Source organism: Lates calcarifer, linkage group LG1 (assembly GCF_001640805.2).
Source record: "Lates calcarifer isolate ASB-BC8 linkage group LG1, TLL_Latcal_v3, whole genome shotgun sequence".
Taxonomy (NCBI): Eukaryota; Metazoa; Chordata; class Actinopteri; family Centropomidae; genus Lates; species Lates calcarifer.
This window is the reverse complement of record NC_066833.1, coordinates 23812906-23831122: the sequence shown is the minus strand read 5'-3', so window position 1 is coordinate 23831122 and position 18217 is coordinate 23812906. Positions and strand designations below refer to the sequence as shown.

The 18217-nt window shown below is 38.8% G+C and overlaps 1 protein-coding gene across 1 annotated transcript in view; it reads right to left on the bottom strand.

The window, feature by feature from the left end:
* The window catches only part of LOC108901333 (inactive dipeptidyl peptidase 10), a 231937-nt gene extending 230486 nt beyond the window's left edge, over positions 1-1451 (bottom strand). Inside the window, exon 1 of the mRNA XM_051072573.1 lies at positions 1299-1451. Within this exon, the coding sequence (XP_050928530.1) occupies positions 1299-1358 (60 nt within the window). The 5' untranslated portion in view covers positions 1359-1451. The remainder of the gene's footprint in view (positions 1-1298) is intronic.
* Positions 1452-18217: the final 16766 nt, after the last annotated feature.

Genomic DNA, 18217 nt, shown 5'->3' with positions numbered 1-18217 from the left:
TTGAGCTACATCAGCCACACAGACAGATGACAGATGAAGAGCTGGCTTCAGCACAAGGGTCACAGAGATGAACCCAGCATCAGGAGCACACATGGCAATGTAAGCAGCAAGTGATGGCTGTTGATGATGTGTCACAGCTCAGCAGCTGAAAACCCACAAGGAAGGCAGGGTATTTTCTGATTCTAACTAAAGCAAAATGCTGAAATACCACGAGAAAAAAAGCATCACGGATCCTATAAAGCAATTTCATATGTTCACTCGTTTTTCTACCCAAGTTGAACTCCACTAATTCTCACATTGAGCCCCTGTATTCCAAAATTGCACGCCTGTGGGATAGTCGGGGGGGGGGGGGCAGGATCGATAAAATTTGCCCTAAGCTAAATTTCTCTGGTGGGACATCGAGGTTGAAAAGTGATGCAGGACCCGCGGCAAAATCGATACCGCTGTTGAGTCACACACATACATACACACATAGACAAACGCGCACGCGCACGCACACACACACACACCCCAACACAAATTTCACACTCCTTCATCCCAGGTTTAGGTGCACAAGACGAAGACAATGCGGATGCTTCCGTGCAGAGATGTCCCTCGATCGTGACAGAGAGACAAAACGACGGTGTTAATTATACTACCTGTCCTCTCACTATTTCACATGATCTTAAAAAACAAATCAAAAAAAGAGCACACGCTTCCTGCAGCCTCCTTGCAACCACTTTAATGCGATCCGTTAATTCTAACAACAGGTTGGAAATCAAGGTGATCTCCATTGACTATGCACGGCAAAGTTAAGCAACTGATGCACCATCAGATACCTTTATTGGTGTTTTGATGGTGCAGTGTTTCATGTATTTTTTCCTCCCCAATAGTAACCGTGTGGAAGTAGATGACAGAGACAAGTCAGCGCTTTGTTTGAGGGGAGACTCTATGATTCCTTGTCAGCCCTTACAGACAATATAATAATAAGGAGCACGACGTGATATGAATGAAATCTCGCCACTGCGCCAGTGTGCGGCTCCTCATCCAACACATTTTACACTGGACGTCAAGAACTGGAGCTCGTTCGTTTAAATCCGACCAGAGGAAACAGATGATTTGCTTACTGTCGTGTCAACCTTTATCTGTTTCTGTTAAGAGCGGGAACGCTGATATGCATGCCCTCAAACCATCTCCAAAGTGCTGTGCGTCAATGCGCATAACCGTTCACAAACCCCGCACCGAAGTTTTGAGCTGTTGCAGAGTATGCGGAGAATAAGTTCATCACAGCGAGAAACAATCGTTCGTTTAAGCCTTACCTTGATGGCCTTCGTGGACTGGCATTTAACTTGATGCGATACAGTGGCGGTTTGGTTCATCTTGGGATGCCGACACAAACAGTCCTCCAATCCAAGTGACACGAAACAGCAGAGGAAAGAAACAAGGCGAGTTCCCCTCTGTAACTCTGCAGCGTTTAGATGCACTGTTTTTCGGGCTTTGTTGTCGTTTGTGGATGGAGCGCGCAACCGCATCTGACAGCTACTGTATGTGCCTCGCGCAGTGCAGCGCAGCGCGGTATGTAGGTATGTGCGCAAATGACCGGTGATGATTGGTAACCAGGGGCGAGCTTAGAATTTCTGAATGGGGTGGCCAGAGGAGGGGAAAAACTCGGAGGTGCGACATGGTCATCAAACAAAAACAATAACCACCAAGAGCAGTGACAGTTATATACAGTCACTTTTATTTGTTTGTTTTTTTAATCTATTTTCTACAGCCTTCACTTTGCTTCTCATACAGCAGAAACAATATAAAGCCGGGCAAGTAAAAAAAAAAAAAACACATACTGTACTGAAATACTAGTGCATACATACATCAGTATCAATCAGCCACAACATTAAAACCACTGACAGGTGAATAACATTGATCATCTCTTTACAGTACAATGTTCTGCTGGGAAACCTTGGGTCCTGACATTCATCTGGATGTTACTTTGACACATACAACCAACCTAAACATTGTTGTAGACCAAGCACCTAAGCACCCACCCCCAACCCCTCCCACCCACACTCCCAATGTCAGGGGCCTCCCCCACCAGAACAGCACTCCCAGCACACCACAAACACTGCTCAGAAATGTCTCTGGGAACATGACAAAGAGGTCAAGGTGGTGACTTGGCCTCCCCAGATTCCAAACTGATCCAGTATCTGTGGGATGGGTCGGAAATGGTCAGATCCATGGAGGCCCCTCCCCACAATCCACAGGACCCAAAAACCCACCGGCAATGTCCCAGTGCCAGGCACCTCCCCTCCGGACACCCTCAGAGGTCCTGTGTCCATGCCCCAGTGGGTCAGAGCTGTTTGGTGCCACTAGGGGACAGACACAATATTAGGTAGGCCTCACAGATGCTGGATCAGATTGGGATCTGAGGAGTTTGGAGGCCAGGTCAACACCTTGGGCTCTTTCCCCATATTCCTCGAGACATGATGTGCCAAAGTAACATCCAGATGGATGTCAGGACCCAGGGTTTCCAGCAGAACATGTATTGTACTGAAATTATCAATGTTATTCACCTCACCTCATGTTTCAATATGATATCTAATTGGCAGTATTGTGCACAAAAAAAAATTGTTAAATGGAATCTCGAAACCTTTGGAAACACACAGATAGAGAAGGAAGAAGAAAATCCTGTAATGTTGATGCAGGGCTGGATTAACCTGCATTGAAGGCCCAGGCAAAAAATGGATGCCCCTGATGTTCCCACTCTCTGTTGTGTATCTAGAATTTGGCCTTAAAGCAGCAGATATCAATATTTTCATATTAATAATGGATCAAAAGGTTATGTATAACACGAAAGTGTTGCTCATAGAGGCAAATTTGCAAAGAATTACTCCATGACTGTACAGTTTCCCTCAGATCTTTGAATACATATCATTCATATTAAATGTTCTGACAAAGTTTCATTTCCAGCAGCAGCAGGTAGTTGTTTTCGATGTTTGGTGCTACCTGCTCAGCACCAAACAGCAGACATACAATGTTAGCGACCAGCTAACAGGGGACGTGATAAATACAGCGGGGCAGTTAGCAGCCAAAGAGCCAGATATTTCATTCAGGAGTTGGCAGAGACCAAAACAGATCATTTGTCAAGTCACCAGAAACAGGACTCTTGATAAATGCTGATGCTGCTCCATGTCTGCTGGATGTGTGAATAGGTATGTTGCAGCATGTTTTTCCACTGCCTGTAAGCGGCAAAAAATTAATTCTGCTTTAAGATTAAGGTAAGTCAGTTTTATTCATATGGTGCAAAATCATAACTCACAAATATCCCTCAGATGGATTTAATTTACCATTAAGCACAGTGCACACAGTGATACATGTTTAAGTTTGCTGTGCATCAACTTGTTAGTGGTTTGATTAAACACAAATGTAAGGGTATTAAAATCTGAGCTGACATTAAGAACCCTCAACTGCACACAGCCTTCAAATTATGTAAAAATTGAAGAGCTGCCTTAAATGTTAACTCTGGTATTTTATGAACTTGGGTCTTATTTTCCCATGTTTTTGGGAGAGAATGATTGATGGGAACAAAATCTCTAGAATCAGTGCAGCAGATTCCTAGAGAGAGACTATATCATTTTTGTTTAACCAGAAACATCATTATATATCCCCTACCAGATTGACAAAAACAATAATTTTACCGAACGGAACATGGGAGTTGCTGGTCTACTGCTGCTCGATTACTTAGTTTATTCTCGTTATTGTGTGACTTTCAGTGGTAGAAGACATATTCAAATCTTTACTCAAGTGCAGTGCATAACAGCAAACACATTCTTAAACAGATTAATAAAAACTACACAGTAAATATGGGGCCATCAGACAGCAAACATTATAGAGAAATCAGTCATAAGCAATGTTGACTCAAGGTCATAGTTCACAAGAATTATACAGCACACAATGGGGGATTGAGGATAAAAGTGATGCTTTTTACAATCATGGGGCACCCAGCTGATTTGAACCTCTACAGTCAACACCAACACTATACACAATTTTACTCTTTTTGTCAGTATTGTTAATTGTTAAAGCAATGTTTTCCATAACTCTATACTCTACTATCACTAAAAGTTATTTCAAACCTTGACTGCTGTACCAATAGTTGGAACCTCAATGTTCAGAAGTCAAACTATTTTGGTTCATGATATCACAGAACTGTAATGTTGTCTTTACATTTGTGGAAAGAGAAGTAGAATGAATGGATGTATTCTGTCTCCCTCCTAAAAGAATACCTCATTCACTACTCTTGACACTGCTGGGATAAATAATAGAATTTAACATTGAAAAATACTCTAATCACGGATGGTATGGCATGCTGGGACACAATCTTATTACCACTACTGAGGCAAACTCTCAGTTACAGGGGGAAAGGCCCTGATATGAGGTGGCTCCGCAGGCACAAGGGAGAAATATGTTTCTTCATGACACAGTGAGTAAATGTGTCTGCAGTGGCCTTCAGAAGCTGATAAATTACACACAGCCCTCCGGTGTCATGGCGTTTCAGCTTTGCTTCTTTGTCTACGAAAAAAAAAAACTGTCTTTCATTCTTTTTTGTTTCCTCTTTGTCTCATTTCTGTTCTCCACATGCCGCCCTGGGTCCTGCTTTGCAAATAGTTATGGCTGAACATGTTGAGATATTCAGGGACTCTCTGTATCAAAGGACTAGAGGTTAATTGAACAATTGTAACACATCTGTTTCCCATCAAGCATAGTTATCTGAGGGGTTCATTAGAGGGATGTTGTACAGAAAACCTGCCCGTTGCATCTTGACTAGCTTTTTGCCCTACAAGTGTCTGAGGCTGCATATCAATATCTGTATATGGGGAAGAGACCCAACAACACACAAGATAATGCTATTCATTTGGATTCATTTTTGCATGCTGTCGTCTCACTCTGCTGTGTATTAATTCTAAGCATAGAGGCATATCATATTCAAGTGTATTTAAGCCTTTAAGCTTTGATATACGCGGGAGGGTTGATGATAATACTGGAAGGAGGCGACGCTGGGCTAATTAAGGTCATTCTTTCAAAGGAACTTAACATGTACAAGCAGGTGTAAATTACTGTAGATGGTTGCACATCCATGTACAGACTTTCCAGTAATTACTTCCCATATGCAGCTGTGTATTGGCAGATGAATCAATTAATAGGCTGCGCAGTGAGCTCCGTGTAAATGCCTGAGCCTGCTTTAATGCAAGGGGGCATTTATATTGTCCCTAAAACAACAGCTTTGGGTTCACTTTCATCTGAGCGTGTTCGAGTGTGTATATGATTTGCACTTAGCTGTACACACATTGTATCTGTTCTTCTGTCTGTCTGTCTTTATATGAAAACCTTTTTGCTATTTGCTATTTATTTTTAATGTTGACATTTGAAAAACAGGAAAAGGTTAGGAAAAGTCTTACCCAGTAACAACTACATAGAGATATATACACATGCATAATTTACATTACAAAATGCGTGTTTGTATCCAACACCATGTGCAGGATGTGTGTACATGGCAACATCTCAACAATATCAACCTCTGTGTGGTTAGTGCATCAAATTAAACAGCATTTAGACACATATCACTCTTCAATAACCAATATTTCCTCTCTCAGAAAGCCATATGCAGAGCACTAGAGGTGATGTGCACGACTGAGCATGTATGCATCATGTAATAGGTTCTTTCAATGGCTACCAGGTTTTGTTCCGTCACTACAAAGCACCATTGTGTGCACCATCGCTCGATGCACAGCGAGTGGTGGATGGGGGTAATAGATTGGTAGTACCTGCAGGCGAAACTGGATTCAACCAACTAAATGAATGGCTGCCTGCTTTCTTCTCACACTGACAGAGCTGAGCATTAAAGCAATTCCCGAGAGCTTCACATTACATTAAGAAGACACATGCAAAAGCTGTGTTTAATGGACACATACAACTTTTACAAAGACTCCACGTGTTATTCAGCAAGCATATAACCTATAACTAACTATAGCCTCTAACTTTTCAATTTCTTGAATCTACTCATATCTGCAAGCCATACATTTATAGCTACTGATTCCATTCAAAGTATGCTTCTTCTGAGTATACAAAAGGTGCTGCATGAACATAGTTGTGGCTTAAAAAATGACCTACTTAACAGAACAATGTTAAACTTTTATTACAATATGCATTGATATTGGATGTAGATTTATTTTACTTTTTTTCATCTCAAGTCAAGAAAAAATGTTATTCATGACTGGAAACATTTTATTCAACTTTAGTTCAGACCCTGAAGGATATTACAGCAAAATATGTCTTAGGTCTGGTACAAAATAAAGAAAAAATAAACTGAATTTACCTGGTGACCTGAAAATCATCTTGGAACATGCTTTTGTCCCATTCTTTTCTGTCTCTGGCTTTAGCCTTGTTTGGGGAAATCCAGTATGATTTTCTGTTTGCATGGCTATGAACACATGAAACCTGGAGCATCACTGTATGGATGTGAAAACATGGTAACCCTGGATGCTTAACAGTCTTTTATCGAGTGTCTTGTACTATGAGTAGATCATTACAAGAATACATGTCTGAAGTGTCACAGCATGAGCACTCCTGTGATGCAGATATAGCTCATTTGATATGCAAATAAAAATGCTAGAGTTTTCAGATTTCACAGAGTAAAATCATACATATGCATTGTAATCGTCATTAAAGTTTAACAAGCTCACATAATGAGTCAGATTAATATACCAAAATGCTGTTTGTGGTGGAAATCATTATGTGTGACCAAAACTGGGGGATCAAGCAGAAGAAGGGTTCAACTATGTGTGGTGATGAAAGATTCTATTTATGAAACCACAGTGGGCAATCAATGTGATTAATCATTAGCTTTAGTGGGGAAATTGGACTTATCCAAATTCAAACATGCCCAAAGGATTTGATTGAACAGACTAATTGTCTTTTAGAGGAATTAATTAACTACACATTCACTGGGGACTGGATCACACACACAACACAGGGGATTTGGTTTGCTTCAGTAAGATGACACTGGTTACGAGGCCTTGGAGAAACATTCTCTTTGAAGCTGCACTCTCGCAAAGGATGGGACGGAATCAATTCTGTTCAATTTGCTTTGAAAGGGAAATAGCTTCCTCATCTCACAGGGTCCATCACAGCTCAGTAGGACACAAAGACTTGTCCCTGTTTACTCCTTGTTATGAAACCAAAAGCCAGCAATTTGCATTTTTTTAAACAGGCTTAACAATGTCTGATTACCTGGCTTTTTAGTACATGTAGAGACCAAATGAAAAGCAATCACCAAAACTCTTTCATCTAACTTCTCATTGTGATTACTGGAATTGATGATATCCCCTGACCATGTCAAGATTGTGTATTTCCTGCATACGTGTCCTAGTATACATCCTCAAGGTTGGATTTCACTTTTCCAGTTCTCTCAGTCCTGCAGTCTCTGTGACCTTTTCCTGTCTGTTTTGCAAGATGTCGTCATGAGGATGAGGCCTGGCGGAGGCAGTTGTCCACACCTTGATTTCACGGGTCATCGTTTCTTGGGTTTGCTAACCTTGTCCCCAGAATGGAGTCCAGTGAGATTTTAAGTCTTCTCATCCTTCCACTGCCTACACTCTGTTAAGTTGTGCAAATGAATTGTGTGGCTTAGGAAATGGATTAGCTGTCCAAATCTTCATGGCCGCTAGCAAGAATGTGTGATGCTAGTTGTCATCCTGTGGACAGAAGCGTGACAATGGTACCATTAGGTGCTGATACCAGCACGTGCTTTTACACTGGATTTAAGATTTATCTGGCAGCTTCCTCTTCATACAGGGAAAACAAGACCGAGAGAGAATGTACTTTCAGTTTCAGCATCTATTTATTTGCAACGCAGAAAAGAGTTCAGATAGTGAGGAAAATATTAGGCAGCAAAATAACATGGAAGTGAGGGGGCTCATGCACCACAGGTGCACTCATTACATTGATGAGCCACAGCCAAACAGGCTACATTTAAACATTTAAGATAAAAAGAAAACAGATGAACCCAGTAATGAAATGAACAACAAGAAAAACATCATTATCAACAAGAGTACCAAAAATAATTTTGTTTTTGTCTGCATCTCAAAACAGTGTGCATAAGGTTGCAGCACAGAGTGGTGCAGCAATGAGTCTATAATGCAGAAGTAAGTTAGCATTTAGCAGTAGTTCCTTCGTAACAAAGTCAATGGGTTGTTTGAAGGGGGTTTTTGGTTAAATGCTTTAATTAAGGTCTGTGGTTAACACAAGTTCAAGACATTTCATGTTTTATTCTACAACATAAAATACATCAGAAAATACCGCACTTCTGATTTTTTTAAAGCTGTTATGTGTCTTCAAAAAAGTCAGTTGCTAACAGGTGGCTAAATGGGACTACAGAGATTGTCGCCATCATAAAACCACAAATGAAAACTAATCTATATTATATTGTATATAATATTGTACCATTATCATTGTAAGCTGTATATGTTCCATACAGGAGCAGATAGCTTTTACAGGTATAGCAACAAAGGGCCATTGTAATTTTTCAATCACAGATCACACAACAACTTCTGTAGCTCCTCAACTACCATGCCAATAATTTTTAATGGCTGATACAAGGAGCCTTTTGTGACAAACAGCCACATTAGCTCATCCAGCAGGTCATTGTGACTCAAACAAGACACTAGTCGAATACATGAGGACCTGCTCTGTTCAGTTTCAGCCTTTACTGATCCACTCTCCTAATTACAGTGATACCCCACACCACTGTCATTTCACAAAGCCATAATTTGCTGCAACAAGCTGACAGGCCAGTGCAATCACGCTTACTTTCTCTCAAAATAAGATATTTGCACTCAGTGATGAATCCATGTGGTGTAAGACCTATGAGGGTGATGGGAGGGATGAACAATCAGGTTTAGCAATTAGACCAAGAGCTAACAGGACTCTCTTGATATTAACACAATCAGAGAAACATCATGACATACAATTAATATGAGTGGATATGGAACAATAAAAAGCAGTAAAATCAGTTGGAGCCAACTGCTGCAGGTCTCGCAGTCTCTCCACAGATTACACATAATTTATCCACACATAATTTATCCTTTGTATAAAATGGAATACAATGCATCACAGAATAAAAACAAACACCTACAAGATGACAGACAGATGGAAGCTTACCAGTAAAGCTTAATGAAAAAATGACTCAGATCACTGACATCTTTATCTCTCTGTCAGCTGATGAATTGGTGTAGAAATGTTTGAGAGGAGGCAGGAATAATTACTAGAGGATTCAAGACAACCATTAAGACGGTCATGTTGCATAGATGCATGCTTCCTTCTGTTCTCTCTCCAAGTATTAGAGACTAGAGAATAAAATCCTTTAAAATATACAGCAGAAGATGAAAGCATTACACATGGGGAGAGAAAAACACATACCTGTGTTTTCTGAAGGCTTATGATTATTGTGTTTGTTTTTGCTGTTAATCCTCTTAACAGTCCCCCCACTGTAGGTCTACATATTAGCATATGGCTGAAAGTATGCCTCAGGAGCTGAAATCTGGTTAATCTGACCATTAAAACTTTATTTCCAAGTACAACTTTGGTACCTTCTCAACTTTGGCACTTCGTCAATAAGTCCTCAAACCTAAATGTTGTTGTCCCTACTCTTTTACTCACTGAAGCGTTTTCTGAACGTCTGAACATCCCTACAATGACAGGTGATATATTCTATACAAACTGTTCAAATCACTGGGCCTTAATCTTCGCATTGTCCTCTGGGTCAAAGTGACCCGGTTGCCAACAATGTGCCTTCTTGTATGTGTGTGTGTAGTAGGATTTGTTGTTACATGACATTCGTGATTCTGAATCGGTTATCTTTTGTTTTTGAATAATAATAAGAAGAACAAAGTATACGGAATATGAAGGGCAATGGGAGGGTTAAGCACACTTAGGCACATTTGAATGCTGTCATGTTTGTGCAAAATGATTGGTTATTGCATTTCTTTTTCAATTCTACAGCAGTATAATATCATAGAATTTAACATTATTTATTAATTATTATATTTTAATCATTTATAATATTTTTGATAATAATTTTCCTTCTATTATAAAGCATTATTGTGTTTAACATACCACACTAACACTTAATTCCACATCAGTTATGTTAATTTGGAACCACACCATCCAATAATCAGTGATTGATCACATTATTTATACCTCCTGAGATAGGAGATGGGCTAGGAGATGAAACCGCTGACACTGGCCTTAAGCCAAATGCCCAGCTGATGGCTGAGAGTGCTGTCTTTCCAATAATGGTTTCCCAATAACTCTGTGCAAGCCGTTTCCCCTCTACTACTAAATATGACACCTCCTTCCTGCAGCAGTACGTCCACTTCAGAACTACTGAAAAAATTTCTTATGTTTGCTTTGCCGGTTTAGAATTTTCGTTTTGGCACTCTTGACTTATCTCTCAACATTTCTTGTCAACAAGTTGTGAACCTCTTTCTCACTTCTGCACAGCTGGCCAATCACAGAGTGAAGAGTCAGAAAGGTCCTCAAAAAAAAAAAAAAAAATCTGCTGTTGCAAATTACACTAAATCTAATCATTTGTAGAAGACAAAGTAGTTGCTTCAGCTTGAGTTGCTGAAAATAACATTCATTCTCTTGTAATCAAGCATTAGCATGAGCTCTGTAATTAACATTACAGGTGCAAGCTAGCTGCCTTGCGTGGTAACTACTTGCAAAATTGTGTTTTCCACTTGATTGATTCTGTCTAGATTTCACTGACTGCTTTTGCAAGTTGGAATCTTGTAGAACAATGTTAGAAAACTAATTTTTTCAGTCAGTCAGATGAAATTCAGTGATGATATGTGTATGTGTATATTTGTATGATTTAAAATACATTTAAAATTGTGATGACTCACCAGGATAACACGGTCTTCCTACTACAACAAGAACTATTTTCTCAACTAGAAATAACGCTCTCTATTCAAACATATGCATCCACCTGCGTCCAAGGTCCAGGCTCATTGAAGTCCATTTAAATAAGAAATCCATATTGTTTAAAGGACTATTGTCATGATTTATGTTACACAGTATCGCACTGTAAGGACACTAACCATAAATGCATTTGTCACCATTATTAAGTGATAAAAGAGGGCTTTATATGATACGGCTGGTAGTAAACTGCCTTTAAAATTCAAACTTTAGGTGCACGTTGGGTTCAAATAATGTTCAGTCATAAGAGTGTCTGCAGCTTCACTTATCTTAAGGAACAAAAGGAGCATCTGGTGTCATCTGCAGTACTGGCTCCAGAAAAGACACTCCTGATATAAAATAATCTTAAGCTTAAAATAAATTGCTCATTTGTCCTAACAGCACTGTGTCAAAGATAACATCTGTTCCATTTTGGATAGCTCCTTTGATTGAAATAACTATTCAAAACTGCCCAGCTTTTATAATATTCCTATTGAACCATAACACTGAGGAAAATCACTGTAAGTAACTGGATGAAGTCCTGACATTTACCAAACTTGAGTCTTAAAGATTGACTCTATAGAAATATCAAAATGAGAATGAGTTATTTTCACTCTATTAATTAAGCAAATGGAACACACTGTATAAAATGAGGCAGTCGATGCATTTCAGCACTGCAGTCAAAGTCAGATGTGGTTTTTTTTTTCTTTTTTTTTTCTAGTGACTGACTGCTGACTTGCTACTTTTAACACAGCCCAACATTTTACCAATTTTCAGTAAGATTAAAGATAGCCTCAGTGAGAGAATCACCAAACACTTCAAAAAAGATTATACATTTTTGATGAAGTGCCCCTTTAAAGCTTAATTTCTGCCACCCTTAGAGACATCAAGCATTTGATCAAAGGCACTGAATAATTAAATACCTCTCATGGAGATCATAAAGATTATCTTAAGCTGACCGTCAAAAAATTATATTTTAAAAAATTACTAAATGCACCCCGGTGTATAAAAGCTGATCCTAGGGATACTGTCTGTTTACTTTACAACATGATGACTTCTGTTTGCAACAGTTCAAGTGAAGTGAAGTTAGTTTTATTTATATGATAACAGAAGTTATCTCAGGACACTTTTCACATAGAGCTGTAGTCTAGACTACTCTTTACATTATTATTTACAGAGATGAACAAGCACCTTCTGCAGTACCAGGTTCTGGGTGGGCAGCTATCTGCCAAAGCACTTTGCTTTATCAAATTACAGATGAGAATATACATTAGAAAGCAAAGGTTTATTTGTATTCTTGTTTTTGTTAAGTGATGACTCACTGTTGCTGAACACATGTCACAACCCATTGAGAGTAATCGTTCTTTCAATGGGTTAATTATTTATGAATGTTAAAATACTATATATGTCTGTATATCTAAGTACTATACATTTTCATTATGACTTATTGTTTAAGCTACAGCATCAGAAGAATATCTGCAGCTATTCAAACTTACTGTGTTCAGTTGCTATTGAGATTACTTTATTGTAGTTGGCCAGAGGCTATACATTATTTATACTGCACAGCTCTAATACAGCAGCTTCATTACTGTTATCATCAGTAATAAATACCGGCCGTTACTGTTCCATGCTTCCTTCTGCTGGTTGTTGAGAAATAATGTTCACTCCAATGTTGACAAGGATAGCGGGTTTCAGTGCAAAGACTGAAAAGTGTAGCTTTCTGTGAAAAATAATGGACTTTTGAATAATCCATCAAGCCCTCAGTCATTAAAATGGGTCACTGGTCAGTGTTTATATGACTCATGTAAGTGATCAGATCTGCTACACCTACGATCAGTGGTAGAAAGTAACTAAGTACAATTACTCAAGTACTGTACTTGAGTACAGTTTTAGGTATTTAACATGAGTATTTTCATTTTCTGCTTCTTTATACTTCTGCTCCACTACAGTTCGGAGGCAAATATTCTACTTCTTATTTGATAACTTTAATTACTTTGCAGATTCAGATTAAAAATACCAAATCTAATTGACAAATAAATAATTGTGTATTATTATAGTTTACAAAGAAAAGACTTTACTGATCCTTGGTAGGAGATTCACAAGCTACCCAGGGGTATATAATGTAATTAAAACTATCAACCAGCCGCAACATTAAAAGTTTATACATGAATGTATCAATAATTAAAATCTAATAATATAGTATATAAGCTTGTTAAATAGGTTAATTTGAATAATGAGTACTTTTACTTTTGGTACTTTAAGTGAACTTTAGAATGTTTGACTTTTACTTGTAAGAGTTTTTATACTTTTTTTCCACACTGTGTTGCTGCTTTTACTGTAACAAAAGATCTGAGTACTTCTTCCACCATTACCATACCACTACCTACCTCAGTGCTCCCACACCACCAACCAAAACACACACCCATGTACACCTTCTAAAGGAGACAGTTGCAGGACGCCTTAACCATAACTGTGACATTTCTAATTCTACAATTCAATTTGTCCAGTTCTTTCTCTCCCTACTACAATTCTCTTTCTAGCAAAGAACAGTGGACTGAGTTTATTCAGGCAGGATTTTCTTTTGTTTTGCACATTACACTGGATGCAGGGCCATTTCAAGTTACATGACCCATCATGACAACTCAGATTTGAAGCACACACAATGAATCCTGTGCAAATCAGAACAGAACACTGCAGCCTAATATTGCCAGTAAATATTAGTCAATGTCAGAAAAAAAAAATCACCTCAGAAAAACTTTGAAAAATGGCCATCAGGAGACAAAATGGCATCAATTACTGCACCGAGGTTTGATTATATAACTACATTTAGATATTGTATTTAGTTGTTAGTCTGTAAAACTATAGTTAATAGCTGACATGTACTCTGTCCTTTCTCCCTCTTCATTTTCTTTGTCTTCAACATAACAATGCAAAAAGGCCAGGTTGGGTTTGTTCATTCTGAGGTACTTGTAGAAACATGGTGGTGCAACATGGCTGACTGTCAGGACTGAACTAGGACAGGAACCCAAATGCACGACTCAGACTCAAAGTACAAAAATAAACAATCTTTATTAGAATCCAAAAGGTAACAAAAGTATCAAATCAAAATCGTTCGCGAGGAGGCAAAACCACTAGGAAAATTACAAACAAAAAAAGCACTCACAAGGCGGCAAAAGCTGCTAAACAAACAAGGCAAGACAAGGCAAATACAAGGCATCAAAAACCTGGCATGACTGGGACTTGAGGTGCAGGCTGGCTTGGCTCTCTGAACAAACAAGACGAACTAGCACAGGACAAAGGGAGACACAGACTCTAAATAGACACAAGGTAAGGGGAAACAGGTGGAGACAATCAGGGCGGGGCAAACAATCAGGCAGGCGGGAAACACAAGAGGGGAAGAGGTAAGTGACCTGAAACCGGAGGAGAGTAAGATTTCAAAATAAAACAGGAAGTCACAAGACAACATGAAGACGGGACAACACGACAGTGACTTAACATAACTTCTTGGACATGACACTGACTCCATGAAAGAGGATCTGCTTCCTATGTAGATATAAATGGTTCATTCCAAGCTAACAAAAACACAATGATTATTTGTTTTTGATGATTATTCACTAATAAAAACATACTTATGTATATAATATTCCATTTCTGCCACTAGATCCCTGTAAATATTACACACTGTTCCTGTAACAGAACTGATATTAGGCTAAATACATATTTTCTGTAGGCCTATTTTTTTTACTGAATGTGGACATTAAGCATTTTGATAATGCTTATTTTTCATAATACACCACAGTAACCATAGCCACTGAGCAGTCTGGTGTAGTCAGTGCATTTTTATTTCATTAGTCACATTACCTGCTCCACTCGAGGTTACACCAAACATCTACAGTAAAAACTATATTTGTAGTCATGTCTCTCCTGAAAAATGTTGTTATAGAGGTTGCTCAGTCTGGGGTGAAGTTTCAGCAGCACAGACACTACTGAATGATCATAGAAATATTACAGGACTATCATAGGAATACTACAGGCAGCAGCGTGTCTCTATGATCCTCTTGCTTTTCTGCAGCTACTCATTACTACTTGTCACTTTGATCATGAAGGTGACGCTGCTCTATAGAGTATACAGGCTATAATATAGTATAGAATTGAGAATTTATAGTATATAATTTTGAGAATATTTTCAATCCAAGAGGAAAGGCACAATTACAAATCTGTCTGCTACTTCAGCACCTTGGACAGCACCATGTATTTATCACACTGTTACGCCACTGATATTTCAAGAGTGACTGACACGGCCTAGGATCAGTGAGTCAGGCAGACTAGATTTACATATTCAACTCAACAACCACCTACTGCATATGGTTAAGGTTAGGTTAGGTTTAGGGAACTTTAGGGGAACTACTTGTTTAAGGCCACTGAAAGATCACCAGGGGTACAATAATACATTTTACGGTTTAAAAATTGTGTGTTAGGGCATGAACCTAAGTCTCTGGTTAGGATTAGGATTAGCCTTTATTGTCTCCCTTAGGAGAAATTTGTCTTAGGCACCAAAGAAACATTGGTATCACAGCAACACACAGCCTCCCAGTCAAAGTTACAGACAGCACTCAGTATCAGCAACTACACCTGACTCCATGTTCCCTCAGACAGTTGCCCCCAGTAAAAGCCAAAGTCCTAGATAATGCACAATGTCCTGCACCAGGTCATCGCACCTTTTCTGATAGAGCCTAAGCCATAACTTATATCACCTGAGGGGAAGATGGCTAATGTCCTTATGTAGTCCAACGTCCACTCGGGTGCTTCATGTGCGACCCACGTACCTAAAGTTCCCCAAAATTTCCCCATTAGCTAGCCCAGATCATCCCATGTGCCCCTCTTGTGGGCCAAAATGCAGTATAATTACAACCAGCTTTTCATCTGATTTTAAGAAACCTGTGCTGATACTTTCATTTGATCTGAATTATTAAATTGGGTAGTAATGTAAGATGAGAAGTATAGATTTGTAGTTACACATAAGAAAGTGATGTAAGCCTATCAAGTAGAGCCTAACTTCTTACCGCGTACCACCCCGACAGCTTCACCCTATGGTTACATTTAAGTCAGAGAAGGTCAAGACTTAGGGTCATGGGACAGGGGTCTTACATTCCTGGCCATAAAAGGGTGAACTGTACACATTCTGAGAGAAAACACTGTAAGTAACTCAAGTCCATTCATAATTCAGATAGTAGTTAGAAGTTTGATCCCAGTTCTTTAATACTGAAATTAATGACTTCATAAATATGTAAATTAAAATATGCACTAAAGGTTTCATATCCATGAAGCTAAGGCTGAGCTTACTGCCCAGGTACAAAAACATTCAAAAGGTTTTTCTGACTGTAGGCGAATAAAAAAAAAGTCTTAGTCAGGTTCACCAACAACAGGTGGCAAGCTTGTTTTTTTCACATGTTCCTTCCTCGAGGGATGGAGGCATATTTTTTTCCCCACATCTGCTCAGTGTTGAGCAATCCTACATGTTGAGTGTTAACCGCAGCTAGAGGAGGTGATCTGTGATCCCTGTCTCCCCCATCGCTGTGGTTTTAATACATTTTTCAGTAGTATTCAAGTAAAAGGGCTGCTTCCCATCTTTTGGCCATTTTATATGGAGACCGATGCATTATTAACTAAAGTACAGTTGCAGCAAACCACTGAGGAGAACTCATGCAGGGATTAAAAAGTGGCATCGTGTAGAGCATTCAGAAACAGAATGTTCAAAGCGTAGTTACAGGTACAATTTTATCCTTGATTGATTTGGTTAGTTTCAATCACATAGCCTCTTTTGTTTGTTCTTTGAGAATGAATGAGCATGTTATTATGGAGATCTTTGTGTTATCTGAAATGCAGATCAGAAAAAAAAATATCCCTTTCACCCTGGTCTCATGAAATCACATAATCTTGGTTCTGGTTTTGAGGTCTGCAGTCTTAACAACTATAACAGTGTAAGAAATGTTAATACTATGAATTCTACTAATATTTAAAGCAGAAGATGGTAAGTGGAGCAACTTTTTAAATTATCCACTGGGAGGGTGTGAAGAGATTCTTTCTACTATTATATATTTCACTATTAATGGCATATCATTGATTTATTACACATTAAATAAATTACATATTAGCATGAAGCCAACTTTTTAATTCTTTATGATGTACACCTTATTAGAAAGTGGTGCCCTGTATATTTAGAGTTAGTATGTGTGGTGTCAAGTCAAGAGGGAAAGATTCTGATTACAAACTTCTCTTCTTCAGATATCTCTTTAATGTATCAACTGCTTTGAGGTAACAGATTTTTTTAATTAGCAGCAATTAGGTTTTTTAATTAGATGTTTAATCTCGCAATTTTCAAGATGTCTGATGCTTAATAACACTAATGTTCTGCTGTACTTCAAGCATGTGGACATCTCTTTTTTTCTTTCTTTTTATGGGATAAACACTTGCTATGAGTAGTATTCGGACACATCTCCAGATCCATTTTTTTGTATAAACAAAGTGAGCATTCCATCTTTTTGCAAAAGATTTATATACAACACTGCGTTCTCAGGGATGGTATCTTTCTTGTCTCAGACGTTTTTGTTTCAGCCTTTGATTTGAATCAGTGGTTTCCACAAATTTCATGTGTTACTCCTCTTGATTTTCAATGATGAAGTGTGAAAACTTTCACAAGTGTCTGTCCATCTCTAGATTTCTGACAGGTCCAAATCCCTGGGAACACCTCACCTCACATAGTTGCTGATCTGCAGAGCCGGTTATTGAAAAGTTCTCCATAAAATGGGTGTCAGTTTAAGCTGTAAGAGAAAATGTGACTACAATTCCGAGAGGTGTAATATTTGAAATCTCATTCATAAGGATTATTAGGGATAGATTTTGTTGTCAGTACATGTGTCAGACAGTAAGACGCTGCAACTAATTTATGTCTCGTATTCACACTGTTGATCTGGAAATTGGAAAGAAAATTGAAAGCTAAGCCACATCACGTCCAATTCTGTGGACGTGCTGTGGCTGTCATTGTATTTAGAAAAAACATCCTTATCAGCCCAATAAAAACATTTATCTCTCAGCAGACATTCCCCTAAAGTCCAGTGACAGAGGAGCCTCTTTCAGCTGTGGTCAGTGGCAGGGGTGCTACATCGCTCCCACAGATCGTCTATTATTTATTCAAGGTAGCCTGTTGTGAGCAGTGGATATTCCGGCA